General features: G+C 36.8%; 1 protein-coding gene across 1 annotated transcript; it reads left to right on the top strand.

Moving 5' to 3' along the window:
* The first annotated feature begins 9,817 nt into the window (after positions 1-9,817).
* LOC131687244 (uncharacterized) lies at positions 9,818-14,056 on the top strand. The gene is made up of 2 exons (XM_058971317.1): positions 9,818-11,637; positions 13,867-14,056. The coding sequence occupies exons 1-2, from the start codon at positions 9,818-9,820 to the stop codon at positions 14,054-14,056; spliced, it is 2,010 nt and encodes a 669-aa protein (XP_058827300.1).
* The last annotated feature ends 7,230 nt before the right edge of the window (positions 14,057-21,286 follow it).

Here is a 21,286-nt window from a genome sequence, read left to right as displayed (position 1 = left end):
TATTTAATTTGTATTTGGGTCAACTTAGAAAATTTCAACCATTTTTGCTAGGTTGATGTGGAATTTTTGGTTTTTCCGGCTATATCGGTATCGATTGTTTATTACCGTGTTTTTATTGAATGATATATATATATATATATATATATATATATATATATATATATATATATATATATATATATATATATATATATATATATATATATATATATATATATATATATATATATATATATATATATATATATATATATATATATATATATATATATATATATATATATATACAGGGTGTTTGGTTCATGGTTAAGAATCTCTCGGGGGGTGATAGACTGCCATATTTGGAGAAAAAAATTGTTCTACACATACCATCAAATCTCAACCGTTACAGAGTTATTGAACATTTAGTGTAAAAAACTTATTTGTCTTAAAATAACTCTAACTTTAAAAGTATACTTTGTATTTTAAATGTTTTAGTTCCATTCGAAAGGTGAGAAAATTTCGCATTGAGTGATGCCCTCACATGTTTCAGCTAATGAGTTTAAATAGCCTTTTCAAAGTAATTTATTGAAAATTAAACAATTTCAGACGATTTTTCGTTCATTTCTTGAAAATCATAATAGTTAACCTCATCTTTTTAATAATTCAGATTGTTAATCTTGATGAGCTGCTTAATTTGTTCTTTGACATGATACACTTATCTTTTCTTATTTTCATGATTTTGGGTTATTCAACTTGGATATTTTTATGTTATTTTCACTAGTACCAGCTCTAATTGAAAAATTACGGCACTTATTGTACTTTTTTTCTTTTTATTCAAAAGCCAGGAAAATTTTACAGTGAAAAATGTATTAATACCTTTCAGTTAAGTGAATTTAGTATTCTTTTAAAAGTAAATTAGTTTAAAGTTAGTGCTATTATTAGCATTTTCGTTAATTTTCTTAAAATAGTAAATTATAAACATCACCATTATTATCATGGAAATAATGCATCTCAGCAAGCTCTACAGTTCTTTCTTTGACTCCATTCAATTATCTCTTTTGGTTTCGACGCAAAATCGTTTTTATCACATCGTTTCATATGCAAAAATAACGATTTCGAACCCACTACATTTGTGGCGAGCTCATGCTGTGTTAACTATTAAATAGCAGCAAAATGAAAAGAGATGTAGATAAAGTGTCAAATTAAAAGTTATAGAGAACATTAAGGGGCATCAAATGAACAATAGTAACGATAAATTTTGTTGATTAATAATTAGAATAATTAAAAAACTCTCCAAAAACACAAATTTTGAGATATTTCGTTAGTAAAAAATCATTTAGTACACTTAACTAAAAGACATTTGTACATACATTGATAGGAAATTTTCTCAGCTTTCCAATGAAATCTTGTAAATAATGATATAAAGCATATTTTTTAGATTAGAGTCTTTTAAGCACTTGCAAGTCGGTTACGGGAAAAGTATAGTAATTAAATTACTAAGAAATGAGAAGAGATAGAAATATGACGTCCAAGAACAAATTATGAATCGTCCTAAAACTCAACTTTTGGATACTGGATATTGCTATAATCATACTTCATTATTTCGAGAAAATTAGCAAAAACCTCCTCAAAAACACTAACTTTTAACTACTTTACAGTTAAAAGGTAATTAAAACTAATTACTTAAAAGATATGAGAACACCATTCAATAGAAAATTTTCTCACCTTTCGAATGGAACTAAAACATTTAAAATACAAAGTATACTTTTAAAGTTAGAGGTATTTTAAGACAAATAAGTTTTTTACACAAAAAGTTCAATAACTCTGTAACGGTTGAGATTTGATGGTATGTGTAGAACAATTTTTTTCTCCAAATATGGCAGTCTATCACCCCCCGAGAGATTCTTAACCATGAACCAAACACCCTGTATATATATATATATATATATATATATATATATATATATATATATATATATATATATATATATATATATATATATATATATATATATATATATATATATATATATATATATATATATATATATATATATATATATATATATATATATATATATATATATATATATATATATATATATATATATATATATATATATATATATATATATATATATATATATATATATATATATATATATATATATATATATATATATATATATATATATATATATATATATATATATATATATATATATAAGTGAAAGCCTCTGCTTTGGAAAGTTTCTTTTTAAAAAGTAAAACCGAACTAACCTACTCGACAGCACACTAAAGACTGATTTATTCAATGTTTATCGAACACCTGAGTCCCTAGCTTGATTCCTAGAACTGCTGATCTTGCACCTGGTAACGGTGGCTCCCATGATGGTCTGATGTTTGGTCGTTCGCGCGTGTTCCACGTACGCGACGCTGGCTCAGCTATTTCGGGTGTTGCTACGATGCTTTTGGTTGAGTTGTCATTTATGGTCGTTAGGGCGGATTTGCGCTTAACTGCTTCCCCTTCAAGTATTGCTCGTCCCGAGCAATTTTCTATTTTTGTAAACTGGTAATATTTAACAAGTATAAAAATCAACAATGCGAAAATGAGGACAACTGCTGTGCTAAGCGATAAAAATCCAAGTCGGTGTTCCACGTTAACTATTTCGAGGCGGTTTCTGTTTGCTATGTTGAATTGGTGTAGCTCTGATATGTTTACGTGCCGCTCTATTTGCATAGTTTGTATTTTGCCTGATTGCAGTGGCAAAATTGTTGGTTGATAGAACCGTAGTTCAAAATTTTCGAACAGCTCGTTCCTAATATGGAGTGAGCAATTATGAAACGTTACCAAGTGGATTCCGGTTAACGTCCTATTGCTGATGCCGCAGGTGCTGTTGATGCGTACGTCTTGGTGAACGGATATCACCAACAGTGTTCCTGGGGTTAGTGGTCTTGTTTCTGATGACGGAGGTTTTTCTGATAAATGGCACTTTCCGTGTTGGCCTCTTAGAAGTGGAGCTTCACAAGGATCATCGCTGATTTCAATCAATTGTTTCCTCTCGCAGATTGTCACTCTGTTGTATTCTTGACATCTGGAAATTACTGCAAGTATTTGTGTCGGGTTGATGAAAACTGTGTTGTGCGTTAGCTTAACGGTTTGGTTCAGGAGTGGTAGGGGTTCGATGATGACTTTTCTATATCTTTCAGAAAGTAGGCGTGGAGCGTTGATGCTGATGATGAGTGTTGGTCCCTTGTAGAAGATGGTTGTTGTCAGATAGTTGAATGCTTCGTCTGCATCGTGGATTTCTAGGCCTTGGTTTTTCAATTTCCTGCGCTATTATTTCTACTTCTTTTGGTGTGAAAATGGTTTTACTGACAATATTTAGTTTCGCTAACATTATACAATATTCAATTGATTTTAGTGTGTTCAGAAGGGAGTCTAGTTGAAAAATAATTGAAATTTTATGATTTTCTGTTATAACATAATCTTCGTTGTCAATGATTTTATTAAGTACATTTTGTTGGTTTCTGAAACCATCGGTAATCATATTGAGTCTATTTTCGAATTTGGAAATTATTTTTATTTGTCTATTGTTCTGTTGGATTAATACATTTTCTGTTCTCCTGAGGTTATCTAAATTAGAATTAATTATGTTCATATCTTCAGCATCTAGATTCCCTGTCACCGTTTTTATTATGCTTCCTAATATGTTAATTGATCGTTTATTTCTTGGTCTATCGTGCAAGGTACTAAGGATGAACTTTATTTCAGTTAATTTAGTTACAATTATTTCTGAAAAATCTGTAGAATTTTTTATCTGACTTATTATGTTCTCAATTATTGCGACAGACACGTCAAATTTTGTGAAGTCGATTATGTGTAAAAGTCTATCATACCCCGCTATTATTCTTCCCTCCCCTCTTTGAAGAAGCAACGCGCCTGCGTTGTTTGTTATGTCATGTATCTGGATGGACTGTGAATAGGGTGTGATGGGAAGAGTGAGTAGGAGGCAAATCAGGAGGATTCTGCAGGCGTTGATCATCTCGTTTTCTGAAAGTACAAAATCTATTAAATTCTTTTGACATTATCTTTGTGTATTTCCCGGCCAGAGTCATCTACAAGTATTCTACCCTTGTTTTCTGATGCTCGGACTGGTAAATACTTTGGTTTTGTTTTCTTTTTGATGCCTTGAATTTTTTTGTAAGCTATGGCATTTGGTTCTATTTCCGGTTCTGGTTCTCTGTGTTTATTATGATATTCCAAATTTCTTAGTTTTGATCTATTGTGTGCGAGCATAACCTCGTCATAGAGTTCGTTGCGGGCCTTTACTATTAATTCTATATTGAGGGGTCTTTCTTGTTGATCTTTCAACCCGTAGAAAACTTCCCTAGGTTTGAGTTTTATTGCAGAGTGAATTGTATTGTTATACAATGTACATGCAATGTTAAATATTTCTTTAATGTTTAGATCTTCGTAATTTGGTTTGTTACAGCGAAATATTTCTGCTATGGTTGAATGAAATCGTTCAACCGTACCGTTACTTTCGCTGTGGTTAGGTGGTGTGAAAAATATTTCGATATTTAAGTCCTGCAAGAGGCCACGAACTTCTATAGACTTAAGGGCTGGCTCGTTATCGCATACGATTAAACGTGGTGTCCCGTAGATTTTGAAAAATTTAGTTAACCCTTTTCTTATATCTAAAATGTTTCGGGATTTGATGTGTACTAGAGTACCGTATCTGGAAAATTTGTCTAAGAATGACAGAAAGTGTTCCTTTTCTGCTACGAAGATGTCGACGTGAACTATGTCAAGCGGTCTGTTCGGATTTGGTGTTGATCCTAATATAATTTTGTAGGGATGTCGGTCGTATTTATTTTTGTTACATATGTCGCAAAGTTTTATGAACTCTCTGATTTTTATTTTCATCTTCGGAAAATAATACCTCTTTATTATTTGCTGATTATTTTCCCAGATTCCTCTGTGTGCATATTCGTGCGTTTGTTCTATCACGAGGTTCTGTTCTTCTGGTGTTTGTAAATCTATCAAAAGTTTTTGTGAAATGACAACTTTAAACGGTTTGGCCCTGCTAAAGTAGTTTTTGTAGGTGATCTGTATGATGTTCATAATACTTTCCGGACAGTAGATACAATTAGTCCGTCTAAGATCCATGTAATCTTTGAATATACGGATCATAACTGGTACGCCGAAGACAGATTTTGTTATCGTTCTTCGATATACTCTGGGGAATATTTGTTCGTAATTGTCTGGCTCGTCAGGCCCGACTTTCAAAATTATTTGGTTACTAAAGGTGTTCACCGGGAGCTCAGTACACGGGATAAATTCGGAGTCGTCTGTATCCGCAGAATGCACCGTGGCATTATCGGATGAGATTTCCTCCTCATTTATATTAATTTCGTTTCGAATCCTTGATAAACTGTCTGCGACTATGTTTTGTTTACCAGGACGGTAACGTATTTCGTAATCAAATTCGCTAAGTGAAAGACGCCAATGGACAAGCCTATTATTAGTGTCTTTCAGATTAAGCCCATATGTGAGAGGTTTATGATCAGTATAAAGAATAAACTTCCGGCCATATAAGTAAGGGCGAAAATATTTGCAAGCCCATACAACAGCCAATAGTTCTTTCTCTATAGCTGAATATTTTTCCTCTGACTTATTCAAAGTTCTGGAAGCGAAGGCTATCGGCTTATCACTTCCTATAATTCCTTGAGATAACACAGCGCCGATTGCGAAGTTGGAGGCATCTGTGGTAAGTATGAATTGTTTGGAAAAGTCAGGATATTGCAGAATATTGCTCCCTGATAGAATATTTTTACATTTTTCGAATGCTTCAACGAAGTCTCTCGAGTGAGAAATGCCTTCACCTTTTCTAAGGGCATTAGTCAGTGGCTTGGCTATTTTAGCGAAGTCTTTAATGAATTTGCGGTAGTATCCTAAAATACCTAGAAAACCACGCAGTTCTTTTTCATTTGACGGCAATGGCCATTCTTTTATAATTTTAATTTTGTCGGGATTGGGTTTGACACCTTCCGAAGTCACAATATGGCCCAGGAAGGCAACCTCCTTTTGTAGGAATTCGCTCTTGTCCAATTGTACCTTCAGATTGTGTTTTTTCAATGTCGCGAAGATTTTTGACAAATTGTCAAGATGCTCAGTTAGACTGGTAGAAAAGACAATGATGTCATCCATGTACACTAAACATATGACTCCGATGTGTTCCCTCAGCACGTTGTCCATCACGCGCTGAAACGTTGAAGGTGCATTTTTCAACCCAAAAGGCATTCGCAAAAACTCATAGTGTCCATTTTCTACACTAAATGCAGTTTTTGGAATATCTACTTTTTCAACTTCGACTTGGTGGAAACCAGAGGCGAGGTCTAAGGTTGTAAAATACATACAACGACCTAATTTGTCGAGGATGTCTGTAATATTGGGTATGGGGTAACGGTCGTCGACCGTTTTTTCATTAAGTTTTCTGTAGTCTATTACGAGTCGCCACTTTTTCTTTCCAGAAGCGTCTAATTTTTTTTCGACGATCCAGACTGGTGATGTCCATGGACTATTCGAATGCCGAATGATGCCTTGGTCAAGCATTTTCATAATTTGGCGTTGTACCTCTTCTCTATGACAGAAAGGGTAACGGTATGATTTAGCATGTACTGGTAGGTCATCTTTCGTATTAATTTTGTGCTTAATAGCGCTAGTGAATGTAAGTTTTTCACCTTCAATAAAAAATACGTCTTCATATTTCGATATGAGCTGCAGAAGTTTGGATTCTTCTTCTTTATTCAGATGTGTGGTCCGCAGCTGTTTTAAAAGCGATTGTTTTATATCGGGTTGATTAAGGTTGGGTGTACTTGTTTCGAAATTATTAATTTCAATGTTTAGAGGATCCGTAATCAAGAATTTTGTAGGAGTATCTGAAAGATTTGAAATTCGGAAGAATGCTCTATTGTCATTTGCTTGGTATATGCCGGATCCGATAACTATGTTGGGATTAATTTTTAAGTCATCTTCTAGAAGAAAATCTCCTTCTGTGGAACTCACGGGAAGGTTAATTGTTTTGCTCTCGTGAGCATTGAGCGTTACCTGGGTTGTGTTCGGATATTTGCGATGCATTTTGATTGTATTGTTTGGCAATTTAAGTTCATTAGAGGTGGTCAGAATATCAGCCTTTAACTTTTGTAAGGATTGGTAACCAATCAATCCATCGAAAAAGTCGTGAAATTCGAAGACGTAAAATCTTAATTTTTCGTTTTGTGGGAACGGACAAAATTCGACGTACTGATTTAAACAGTGTGAACCCCTAATATTACGGACTTTGATGGGTTCCGTAAAACGACACCTTTCGAGGTTGACGTGTCGCGGGCTAATATAATTTTTATTAGCGCCGGTGTCAATGAGAAATTTTAGTAAACCTTTTGATGTTTGTATCGTAATGTAAGGAATGAAATTCTCTAGGTCATCGGATGGTGACCTTGAGCCATCAGAAAATTTAAATCGTCTCCCTCTTCATTATTATTAGTGTTATCGTTTTGTGTTTGAGAAGTTTGCCCTGCATATTCGTCTGCGGGTAGTGAATTCTCAGGTTGCTGATATGAGTTCGGCATTTCATATTGTGCCTGAGGGTCAGGAATATTATATTCGTCATAGAAATACTCATAGGGTTCGTTGTCGACTTGTAGTTGATAATGTGGACCATGATTAGCTCTTGTCGGGTGTGAGCGGTTCATATAATTAATTTGTCGGCTCCTGATGGAAGGATCGACTTCCATAGGGACTGGTTTGGGAAATTGCTGATTGTACTGAGGTTGTCGAAATTGTGGGGGTTGACCTTGTCGGAAAGGTGGAGGAGGTCGGAATTGTTGAATAGGTGGAGATGGCCTGTATTGTTGGGCGTTTTGAGGGGGGTGATACTGTGAAAATATCTGAGGGGGTCGAAATTGGAAGGTTAGAGGTGGTCGAGGTTGTAGGAAGCCTGGAGGAGGTCGCATAGGAATTCTCTGCAGATTAGCAGATGGTCTCGGAGGAAGAGCAGGTGGAAAAACTGGTGTTTTTGGGCAGTTTCTCCCGTGATTGTAGTTGTTTTCCTCGAGACATAGTCTCAAGGCTTCTCTGATAGTAGTTGGAGTTTGCGCTCTAATTATCGGGCCAAGAGGATCTTTTAATCCTCCCAGGAAAACCTTTAAGCCCATTTCAGCATACAATTTTTTCTTAGCATGTTTAATTTGTTCGCTGTCGTGGTTTAAATTTAATAGATTAACAAGCAGAGATATTATATGGGACACTTTTCCATAGAAATCTTCGATACTTGTGGTCTGTTCTAGTTTGAACAGATCTCTAGTGAGGCAGACTTCGTCACGTCTGTCACTATAATGGGTGATTAAATTGGTCTTTATTTCTTCCCATTCTAGAATGGTCCCGTAGAGCTCCAGTGCATTATCAGCTTCGCCAGTCACCTTTGCTCTAATTGCCTGTAACCAGACATTAAATACAGTTGTACCTCTTGCACTTTCTATAAGTGGCATGAGGTTATCAATGCTTTTAATAAAGCTATGCAGCTTTATTGGGTTGCCATCGAAAGACGGCAACTCTTTGATTATTTGGGGTGTTTGAAGTGATTTTAAAATGTCTTCCACCCGTGGAGTTTGGTCCGCAATATTAGTTGTTTGTAATTGCAACCGCGCGGCATTAGCAGCGGCTTGTGCAGCCTGCACTGCTTCTGCTGCACCAATGGATTCGAGCTGCATTTGCTCGATGTGCTCCTCCTTTTCGGCGAGCAGCTGCTGTAATTCAGCTATGCGTGCCTGGAGATGAGCTTCCATTGTTGAATTTATTTATAAAAACTTATAAAAACTTATAAAAACTTATACACTTTATCGCAAATTATTTATTGTTTTCTTTGTTTTAGGGTTAGTTTCCTTATTTTAGTTTTGTGATATTCAGACCTCCGCTTACCGTGGGTCGGGGCTCGGGTCTCTGAATTAGTAATTGTATTAGGTGTTTATCTAAAGATAGGGCTTTTTTGTTTCACTTAGCCGTTCTCTTTAGCGTTATTATGAAGGATTAAAACTACTTACAGTATTTTTTTTGCGATATCCGTTCGCAAGGTGTGTAGATTCGGCGGGATCTTTCAGAACACAACACAATTCGCGCGATATACGTTCGCGGAAGGATCTATCCGGGAGTTAATACTGAAAAAATCCTACCGACTTGCCAGTGAAAGCCTCTGCTTTGGAAAGTTTCTTTTTAAAAAGTAAAACCGAACTAACCTACTCGACAGCACACTAAAGACTGATTTATTCAATGTTTATCGAACACCTGAGTCCCTAGCTTGATTCCTAGAACTGCTGATCTTGCACCTGGTAACGGTGGCTCCCATGATGGTCTGATGTTTGGTCGTTCGCGCGTGTTCCACGTACGCGACGCTGGCTCAGCTATTTCGGGTGTTGCTACGATGCTTTTGGTTGAGTTGTCATTTATGGTCGTTAGGGCGGATTTGCGCTTAACTTATATATATATATATATATATATATATATATATATATATATATATATATATATATATATATATATATATATATATATATATATATATATATATATATATATATATATATATATATATATATATATATATATATATATATATATATATATATATATATATATATATATATATATATATATATATATATATATATATATATATATATATATATACATGTATTTTTTTAAATGTCACAGGATCTGGTAAAATGGCATTTTTAATTTAATTACAAAAAAAAAATATATTCATTTCATAGGAAAATGGATTCGCTCAGACCTGTCAAACCGTTTGACGCGAAAGTTGATCAATCGCAGTTGGCTTCCGAGTGGAGGAAGTGGAAGCGTTGCTTGGAATATTATTTGGAAGCTAGCAATATTACGGGGCAGCGAGAAAAACGAAACCAGCTTCTCCATTTGGGTGGTGTAGATCTCCAAGATATTTTTGATAATCTTCCTGGCGTAAACGACATCCCTCACGTAACTCTTGATCCGCCGTTCTATGATGTGGCCGTAGAGAAACTTGATGCCCATTTTCAACCGACGCGTAGACGAACATACGAACGCCACATTTTTCGACAAATCTCTCAACAGCAAGGGGAACGGTTTAATGACTTTGTGATGAGATTGAGAATTCAGGCCAACCGTTGTGAATTCGATCAGGAGGGGAATTCAGTCCTTGAAAGTATGATCATTGACCAAATTGCCGAGAAATGTGTGTCGTCGGCGTTGCGAAAGAAAATTTTAGAAAAAGACCGTTCATTGAGTGAGGTTGTGGCAATCGGCAAAACAATCGAAGATGTTGAGGCTCAGTGCAAAGAATTAAAAGGCTCAGATTCAACAACGAAACCGTTTGGAGAAATCAACAAAGTGGATTTTCCGGACCATCGTTATTCTCGAAACGAAGGGTTTTCTCAGAAATCGAAGTTTTCAATGTCTTCGCCCAGAATGGATCAACGTAACCGCTGGGATTTCCAACCACAAGCATCCGGTTTTCAGGGACGAACCAATTGGAATCCTCGAAAAAATGACAAATTTCGTTGGTCAAACCCAAATCAATTTCAATGGTCATGTGATACCCGGATCTGTTTTGGTTGCGGTCGTCGTGGTCATGTAAAGGATAGTCCGGATTGCGTTGCGAAATTGGCACAATGTTTGAGATGTAAGCGTTCGGGGCATTTTGCAAAGTGGTGCACGAAAAGACCCTGCGAGGATGCAGTACCAGGACTATCGGCGAAAAGGATCAAAGCAATTTACAATGAAAATGAAGAGAAACAGAAGGATAAAACAGAGGATATTTGCTACGTTATGGGTCAAAACGTATTCCAGTTCAAAGTCGGGGGAGTCAATATACCAATGGCGATTGATTCGGGCGCTGCAGCTAACGTGGTTCATTGTGCTGCTTGGCAAAAACTGAAGGCGGCTGGGGCCGAAATAGACTATCAATCTCATACCTATCGGTCATTCAAAGCATATGGGTCCAAATCTCCACTTAAATTGGCGGGAATGTTCAGAGCAAAAATCCAAGCTGGGGATAACTGCACGGAAGCTATATTCTATGTTGCTCTAGATGGGACACAGTCTTTGCTAGGTGATGAGACGGCAAAGAGATTGAAGGTGTTGAAAATTGGTTTTCAGATCGCCGATGTGTCTGAAGATTCGCCTAAGTTTCCGAAGATGAAAGGAATCTTGATTGAAATACCTATTGATCCAAATATCAAGCCCGTGCAACAATCATATCGTAGTGTACCTTTTGCACTGGAAGAAAAAGTGACCGATAAACTAAGCTATCTTTTGGATCAAGACATTATTGAACGCGTACAAGAGCCATCAGCGTGGGTATCACCCATAGTTCCGATATTAAAAGATTCCGGGGACATTCGTTTGTGTATCGACATGCGCCGGGCAAACCAAGCGGTGTTGAGAGAGACCCATCCACTGCCGATAGTCGAGGAAATGTTTGGATCAATCAATGGAGCTATGCGTTTTTCAAAAGTGGACATAAAAGATGCCTATCACCAGGTAGAGATTTCGAAAAGGTCAAGAGAGATAACCACGTTTATAACTAAGCAGGGTTTGTTCAGGTAAACTATTTCTATTAAAATCCGAATTTTTTTAAAATAAGCAAAAACATGTTAATTTATTAGATATAAACGCCTTATGTTTGGGGTTAGTTGTGCTCCGAAACTCTTCCAAAAAGTAATCGAATCTATCATAGCGGGATTAGAAGGAGTAGTAGTCTATCTGGACGATGTTATGGTTTTTGGTCGAAGTCAGGAAGAACACGATAGGAGACTAAATTTGCTATTGGAAAGGTTGAAAGAATATGAAATATTACTAAATGACCATAAATGTGTTTTCAACGTTGATCGACTAGAGTTTGTAGGTCACGAGCTTTCTAGTGAAGGAATACGACCGACAGAGAGTAGAATTGTTGCCATTAAAAACTTTCGCAAACCTACAAATATTTCAGAGCTACGAAGTTACTTAGGATTAGTCACATATGTTGCTCGGTTTATACCTCAACTAGCCGATAAGACAGCTCCTTTGCGACAGTTACTACGATCAGGTGAAAAGTTTATTTGGAATCATGAGCATGAGCAAGCATTCGATCAAATTAAAGCATCAATCTGCACAGAAAATTTTCTGGGATATTTCGACCCTAAGGATAAGAGTATTGTGATAACGGATGCGAGTCCTACAGGAATAGGAGCAGTGTTGCTACAGCAGGATGAAAATGGAGTAAAACGAATCATATGTTTCGCAAGTAAGGCTCTTACAGATATAGAGCGGAAATATTTCCAAACAGAGCGGGAAGCTTTAGGTCTTGTGTGGGCGGTGGAGAAGTTTCGATTGTACCTTTTAGGGACAAAATTCATACTAGTCACAGATTGTAAGCCTCTTCATTTCTTGTTTAAGCAAAGATCCAAGCCATGTGCAAGGATTGAGAGATGGGTTTTGCGCCTCCAAGCTTATAAATTTGATGTAATTTATAGACCAGGGAAAGAAAACATCGCCGACGCAATTTCCAGATTATCTGTAACTCAAGCAGTAGACTTCGACGTCGTTGGAGAAGCGTGTATATTCAATTTGATACAGGCCACCGTTCCTGAAGCGATTTCCTTGCATGAAGTAGAAGAAGCAATTTTGAAGGATAATACTATTCAAGCAGTTTTTCGTAGCCTTGAGTCAGATAAATGGAACGAGTTGACAAAGGAGTTACTATACTATGCCTTTTCGTGCAGAACTTTGTAGATCTGGAAATTTCCTGTTGCGAGGAGATCGGTTGGTCATTCCACAGGATCTGAAATCACGTACGATCGAAATCGCTCATGAGTCCCATCCAGGAATTGTAGTCATGAAGCGTAGACTAAGACAAAAAGTTTGGTGGCCTAGGATTGACACACAAGTAGAGGCGTTTGTGAAGAAATGCAAGGGGTGCACATTGGTGTCCACACTCGATCATCCAGAACCCCTAGTTCGAACAGTACTCCCAGATAGACCTTGGGCCCATGTTGCTGCTGATTTTATTGGACCACTGCCATCCGGTCATAATCTACTTGTTCTCGTCGATTATTGTAGCAGATTTACCGAAGTGATTATCATGAAACAAATCACCGCAAGCTTAACCGTCAGAGCGCTACATGAAACTTTTTGTCGGTTTGGGATGCCAGATTCAATGAAAACTGACAACGGACCGCAGTTCATTAGCACTGAATTGCAACATTTTTGTAAACAATTTGGGATTATACATAGGAAAACAACGCCATACTGGCCACAAGCGAATGGGGAGGTTAAGAGAATCAATCGCTCTATTGGAAAACGACTGAAAATCAGTCAGGAAACAGTAGGTTCGGACTGGAAATGGGATCTGAGAATGTTCATACTTATGCATAATTCGACGCCACACTCGACAACAGGTATAGCACCGTCTTCAATTATGTTTGGTCGAGTTCTAAAGGATAAGCTCCCGTCCATGGTCTTGAAACATAGTATAATCCTCGAGGAAATTAAAGATCGGGATCATTTGAGAAAAAGCAAGGAAGCCGAGTACGCCGACAAACGCCGGGGAGCAAAACCAAATGAAATTGATATTGGAGACACGGTGGTCGTAAAGAGGATCCAAAAAGAGAATAAGCTGTCAACTACCTTCGGCTCCGAAGAATATCTAGTAAAAGCTAGGAGCAGAGCAGATGTCACATTGGAATCGAAGGAATCAGGACGCACAATCCATAGGAATGTCTCTCACGTAAAAAAGCTTTTCTTTGACGAGCCACAGGCACACGACAAACAAACTAAAAATTCCAACACAGATACACTAGTCCTAGGAGATTCAGAAAGGGTATAGACGACAAGAATCAGCAAATGTCTGGGAATGAAATAGAGGAGAATATCGAAATGCGACCACGACGGAGTATGAAACGACCAGGCTACTTGGATGACTACAATGTAGCGATGATAGCGGAAAGTTTGAACAGAAACGAATACAACGTGGAGTTTTAGACCTATGAGGCGTATTGATAATTGAACAGAAATTAACTTATATAAGAAGCTCATGTAACGAACAAATTGAAGAAACTATAAAGAAAAGGAGGATTGTAGTGTTCTTCCCACCATTATTATATACATCTTGTATAGAATAGCCTTGGAGTGTTGCACTCACCTTTGGTAGAACCTTAAAGAAATAAAATACGTTCAGTTCAGTTCAGTTCAGACAAGCGTCGCGCATACACGGCTGTTATTATTCGATCCGAATACCCAAATTAAACACAACACTCAGCTGCTCGAATCTCCGCGGAATTAGCAAAACTGCTGAATTTCGACAAAAAAATACATGTGTAGTGCATATCCAATCGTATTGTAGGCATAAATAAGCTGTAGAAAATGCTTTTCCGTTAACCTTATTTTTTCACGAATTCATTATTTTTCTGTCAACAGTTGTTTCGGTATTTAATTAGCAAGGGACTGGAAGGTGAAGTATATTTTTCAATATTAAGAGCCATAGTACTCAAGGGAGAGCAAGGAGTTGAAGGGAGAAGTCGGTTCCGATAGCATGAAGTAACAAGTTACTTTACGCTTGTCCGGGCATGCCGTAGACTCAGGTGATTCGCATTTCTAATGCCAAAAGATCTTGACTCCTACGGTAGCAGGCAAAAAGTTAAGTCGCCGGTGAGCTCTAAGCTTGCATATATGATCCTTCCACGCTTTTCTACACTTTCTCCCTTCAACTCCTTGCTCTCCCTTGAGTACTATAGCTCTTAATATTGAAAAATATACTTTACCTTCCAGTCCCTTGCTAATTAAATGCCGAAACAACTGTTGACAAATTGACTCAATAGGTCGTTAACAAAAAATGGTTAACAAAAAATGATAAAAATATCATTATTTTTCATTCACAAAAAATGAAAAACAAACTTTTTGGCAATATTAAGAAAGTTTTAGCGTAAATTGATTCTAAATCTATCTAAATTTAGCTCTAGAATCATATTATACTTCTCACACTAAGTAGAAATTTCAAAAACACCTCAGAGGATTTTGTATTGCACAGAAACCTTTCGTATGAAATTGAAAACAATTCATTTCGGTTTTCAAAGTAAGTGCCTGTCTATGGACTATAGAGTCCCTGGAATAACATTGGTGACAACTGTACTCGTAAATCTTGCAAGGGAGAAATCAATATATTTTCTAAGTATTTCGGTATATTCCAATTGAGATGTTTTGCATATATTACAGTTAAGAAGCAATAGATCAATAAACGAAAGAAAATTTATTTTGTTTTATATCTACTGAGTTTTCAGCACGTGAAACCAACGATTTACAGTTTTTCAATGTACAAGCTTACCAAATCACACGCGCCCTTGTTTATGTAAATTTATTGCACAGTTCACACCAAATCGAACTGCACAGGCAGGGGTGGGCGTAGCGTAGTTGATAAATCGATTGCCTTGTACGCACCGCACCTGGATTCGAGTCCCGACCCCGCATATATGGGTTAGAAATTTTTCATAAGAGATTTTTCTAACCCGAAGAGGCGAATGACCTTAAGGTTAAAACATCTATAAACGAAATAAAAAAAAACTGCACAGTTTGAAAGTGTGATGAATCAAAAGTGTGATTAAAAGTGCCAACTCCTTTAACCTGACAGATTTTTGACATTGAAAAGTGTCTAAAACAGACTTCTTCTTACTTTTACTAGCTGTTATGTGTGCATGGCTGCCAGTCTCGCGGTTTTTATAATATATTTGAACGAAACCGTGGAAAAACTGTGATAGCGAAGTGCATCGCAAATCCAACTTTCAAAGCAATAAACTTTTAATTTAATTCGAAACGGTCTGTTTACTTGTGAAACATGAATATTCTCATATTGAACACAAGAGAAATTTTTTGTTCCACAGTTGCTGTAAATTTTTGACACCAGCATTGTTACCATGATTTTTTTCTACCCATCGACTTGCAAACAAAGGTACAATAATTATTCACGCAGACGAACTTAATTGATATAAATACATAAACTTTTGAATTCGAAAAGGCGACTTCCCCTCACCAAAAAAAAAATCACGATGGAAAGAAAATCATTTGGTAGGGAGTGGTAAATAAATCGAGAAGATTGCCACATTAGAATTATAAACGGCACCCATTTTTACTTATCTAAATGTTTTGTGACAATCATAAGTCCTCACTTTGGATATAAAAACGTCTACAATCATTAGTTTTTGAAATTTGTAAATTGTCTAATTTAAATTCCCGAATGTTCTAAAAATCATGAAATAAAAAAAATTAAAATAAAAAAAATATTGTAGGTTGGGATTCGAACCCAAGCCAACTAGGTTCACTCAAATCTATAAAAGGCTACTGTAGTCTTTGTACATACTCTATTCAGCAGCCTAGATTTTTCGGTACATCGGTGAAATCTTGAGCATTCGATGTATGCAAGATTGGTGCAGACATTAAGGTAAGTGCTTAATATTCAACAGGTTGCTGGTTCGGATTCAGGTACGTGATATTTGATATCCAGCAAGCTAATACAATTTTTCTCTAATTGTGTAACGTAACACTAATATGATTTTCGATTGATTGAAGACACCGGTTTAGTAGATTGCACTGGTTTTGCACTTTCTAGCAGAAGTGTCAATGGAACATAACCCAGTTTTTTCTGCACTTCTGCTAGAAAGTGCAAAAACGGTGCAGTTCCAGTGCACTCCACTACACCACACCCGAATACCAAAACCCCATAATAAAAGATATGGCTTCCAAAGAGATTGATGGCGTTGTGTAACTTGAAATTAAATGTCTTTTTTAATCATTTTCCTATGATAATTTTCTCTGCTGAATAGCGGTTACGAAAAAGGTTTATTGATAAAGCTGAACTGTGGGTTTCTTCAGGCTGTATACTACTAGGGTGGCACGAGGATGTATGAAAACAATTTAATACCAGAGAACCAGGTTAGAAAAATTCGTAATTGTTCAACGAACTCCTACGCTAAATTTGAATCAAATCTGTTGAAGCATGATTTAGCATAAATGATTCTAAGTTTCTATGGAGTTGAGAATGAGAAAAAAATACATTTTCATTAAATTCATAAATATGCCGCCTGGTGCACCTGAAAAATATATTTTAGGCTGCCATCTATAGATTCAGTCAAGTAGAATAACTTCTTCTAAAGACAGATCATAGCTATGACAACTGGTTCATGAGTTATAGCAAAATTAAACTTTCATTGCCCTGAAAATAGTGCTGTCTCTGGCTACCCGGCGAGCTGAACCTTCAATCAAGTAAACCTTGACGTATTTTTTGTGGTCACCAGTTATACCATTGGTGTAAAGCGGAAATATAGTCCAGATGGTATCGTCCGAAACATGTGATCCAAAGGACTTGGGATCGAATTGTAACAGAATCATTTTTATGTATTTTGTTTTGTGAAACGAGACTGAAGCAGGCAAGATTCCCGTTATTTTGAAGCTCAACTGATGTTCACCACATCCCTGTGGAGCTGGCGCTGCTATAGAGTGCCCCGTAAACTGAAGGTAGGTTAATTGAGTAAGTCGGGCAATATCTATCACTATACGCCAGCAAAAGTGTCTCCGGCCATGAAGCACGATTTGATTTTAACCAAAACTTTTGGACGAATCATCCAGGGATTAAGATTGGAGTAGCATCGTGAATATAACGTTAGAATGTAATTTGCTGAAATAAAATAACACGTCAGAAATAACGGTTAAGATCTCCCTTATTACTTTATTGGAAACTAACAATTCTACATAATAACGTTCCCGCTTTACAGGCAGCAAAAAAAAATTAAAATATTAATAATTTAGAACCGAACTCGTGTCCTTCAGATTGTCTATTTGTGACGCTCGCATCTGAACTATAAAACCGCCTATGTTGATAGCTGCCTAATTCGGCTTATTGCTAGCATATCACGGTTAACTTGATTGAAGTATCAGCCAGAGTATCCAGATAAATTCAATTTTTAGCAACGATGTAGACACTAAATCCATTCATGCCCATGTTGTTTGTGGACAACAACGTTTTTAAACAGCTATAACTTTTGGTTGAGGCGAGATTTGCTCACAAAAACAAGTAAGGCTCATTAATGTGCCTCACAAAAACAAGTAAGGCTCATTAATTATTGCCTTTAATTTGAGTATTAACAAGGATCAGCTCTAGAACTGAAGTTATTGCAATTAGTCTGATTGGATTCCGATGGAGCAGTGCTGCCAGAGACAGTTTGCGTTGACGACGGATAATGTTTTTTTTCATATATCTTCGTTATGGTGCAATATTATTGAAAACTTATAAAACTTAGCAATTTAGACTGTAGTTGGCTACGTTTTCCACGTAATTGGACTATTGTAATTATTCTAGGAGAATTGTATTGAGCATTAGAAGGTAAAAATTGACTAGCTTCTAGCACTGCCATGGAAGCACCTATCTTTATGAAAATAGGCTTTTCGTGATTCTCGACCCAACCGTTTTCAAGGAAAAAAAGTTTTGAAACCCTACATGCACTAGAAAAAAGTTGGGCGTGAAAGGGTTAAAAATATTGTGTAAAAATTCTGCAGTGGATCCAAAAATACTTTGCGAGTTATTTCAATTATAACATCAAAACAAAACAATTTTTCACTAAATGCCTTGTAGTAGGCCTGCTATTATTGAAATATTTCGTAAAACACTTTGAGATCCATCTAATGACATTTTTGCACAATCTTCTCAATATATTTATAAATGTTTTAAAAAACTTTTTTTTGGCTCGACGTAAAGACTTTTTTAAATTTGTTTATTTGACACGGCTCAAGGCGTTCGCTTCACGGAGCTGTGAATCTTTTAAATTTTTACCAGATGTAAAAAATATAAATAAAACGATTAACGTTTGTCCGATTCCGTACATGCGACCTGCCATTGCGCGCGGAGATCTTTTTCCGCGTCGAGGAAACATTTGCATCCACGCCAACTGTAACTTGGGGGTCATTAATTTCTCTCTCGTCGTTGTCATTATTGCTTGAACAACATCCATAAAGTTAGCAACCGTTTGTGGTTCAGAGAATGATATTGGAGCCTGGGTGTTAGCATTTCCTTTTGTAGATGAGCTTGCCTCAGCGGTTTCTAAGCAGGGTTGTCCTTCATTTGCCATTTGTTCACAGAACTGGCAGGTATTAGTTTGTCCTTGGTATGTACAAAGAGTTCGCAGTATAATAGACCTTTCTCGTCCGACCTAACCCCCTTTTTTCTTATTTTTATTCAAAAGAATATACATTTTTAAGAATATTTCCGTTGAAATGAGACTTTTTAGAGCTATCGTGATTTTTTAATGATTTTTTTAAATTTGAAAAATGCAAGAATGTTGAGTATTTTTTCACCTTTGCAAGAATGGTGGGACTCAAAATGTGTGTTTGGGTAACACTGTTTTGTTTATTTTTGCTTGAGTTCCTGGCAACGCGGCAAATGAAGTGGTGAGTCGCGGTACAAAGTTCATTGGTTATGTAAACAAACTAAAGTGAACGTCTCGGTGGAGAACATTGCATGATAATGTTTAACCTCACTTTTTTGACAGTTCAGAGAGATTGTTTACATGGTCTTGGAAGTTTAGTTGATTCGATCACAGTATGAGAAACTTGGTTTGGTTCGCTGCCAAATATTAACACTTTCCAAACAAGCTCGCTCAGCTGTAATTTTTATTTGATGTCGGCATCATACATTGTTCCGTTAAATTTAACATTTTTACTTTTCTTGTACATGATTCATTGAAGAAGTAAGGAATTTCTAGCCAAACATTTGAAAAAGGCCTACTGCCAAATGCAAATAAATCGAATTTTCATGTTCTCTATTAAAATCCTGGGACAGAACCTGTGGATAGATGTTTTCTTTTTCTTTTTTTCTGTTCATTTTATCTCTTGTCTTGCATAGCCACTCTTTCTTCCTCGCATATTTTAAATGGACTGGCTACATATGACAGTTCCCTCTGACAGCATTTGACGGTTCCCTTTGGCTGCATTTGACAGCTCCCCCTGGCTGCAATTGACATTAGGTTTTTCGTATCCACACGCCCCGTCCCAGTTAAAAACTATCTATCTGGCCATGTACATAAACATAACGCAACAATGGATTATGAAGAATTTTGATAATGATTTTATAACAAGTTATAAAAGGGCCCGGCTGATATAAAAGTCCCAACTAGCAATACACTTATTATAAAATGATTATAAAGGATTATTGTAACTGATTCCAAAAGGATTATAAAGGCAGTGAAATACGTACTCAATGAATTAAGGGGGGTGTCTGATGTAAACAATATGCACAATTAAACTAAATAAAACGGTATTAAATGTTTTGAATAGAATTATAATGAATTCGACCCAAACTTCTTTTGCCTTTTTCTCAAGGTTTACGTTTGGTAGATAGACCCTTTTCAAATGTTTCAAATGTTTGGGTAGAATTTAGATTATTTTATCGTTGTTGCGATCAATTTCATTTGGTTTGTTTTGTTCACAATGTTAGTCGCAGAGCATTTTGGTGACCTATGGCAATTGATGACCTTTACACCCCATACTAGGTCCGCTCCTATTGCAGCTGTTTCGCCCCGTCCGGCACCGAGTCAACCGATGGTCCAGCCTGCGCCGCACTCGTCTGTCGCTATGTCAATGGCAGGGACTTGGATTAAAGACTAAAATGTCAGCTACGGCTGGTGGTGTTACTGCAATCGGTTTGCCTTCGGCCACGTTGGACATTCGGCTAACGGGAATATTCAGCGATTCCGATTCGAAGGGAGCAGCGCGAGTAGCAGACTGCTTCGGTTCAGCAATACGCTCCGGTATCGGACGAAGCTAACACTCCGGCAGGACGAAGGTTTCAACGAGGGGCTTAGGCATAAGTAGTAGAGTCCTTGCACTTACTGCGTGTCGAGTGAACAATTCCGACGAAACTACTGCCGCTCTCGCCAAGTTTGAATACCGTAATAAGTGCGACATCAGCGGTATAGTGCCAGGAATAGTCGAGAAGAGTGCCAGGACTGACTTGCCGAGAGCTACAAGATTAAATAGCAGGGCGTTTTTAAAGTGACCATAGTATAACCTAGAGGCTTTTGGGCAGATGATTTATTCAGCAGAATAAGATAGCAAAATTACCCAAAACATAAGAGCTGGCTGCCGAAGTGAATCCACACACATCATCACCTACAGAGGCAAGCAATATTGAAACGCAGCGAAATTCCTCACAATGAATTGATCTCGTCAGAT

This window comes from Topomyia yanbarensis, chromosome 3 (assembly GCF_030247195.1).
Source record: "Topomyia yanbarensis strain Yona2022 chromosome 3, ASM3024719v1, whole genome shotgun sequence".
Classification (NCBI taxonomy): Eukaryota; Metazoa; Arthropoda; class Insecta; order Diptera; family Culicidae; genus Topomyia; species Topomyia yanbarensis.
Note: the sequence above shows the minus strand (reverse complement) of the source record. Positions and strands in the feature narration are given on the sequence as shown.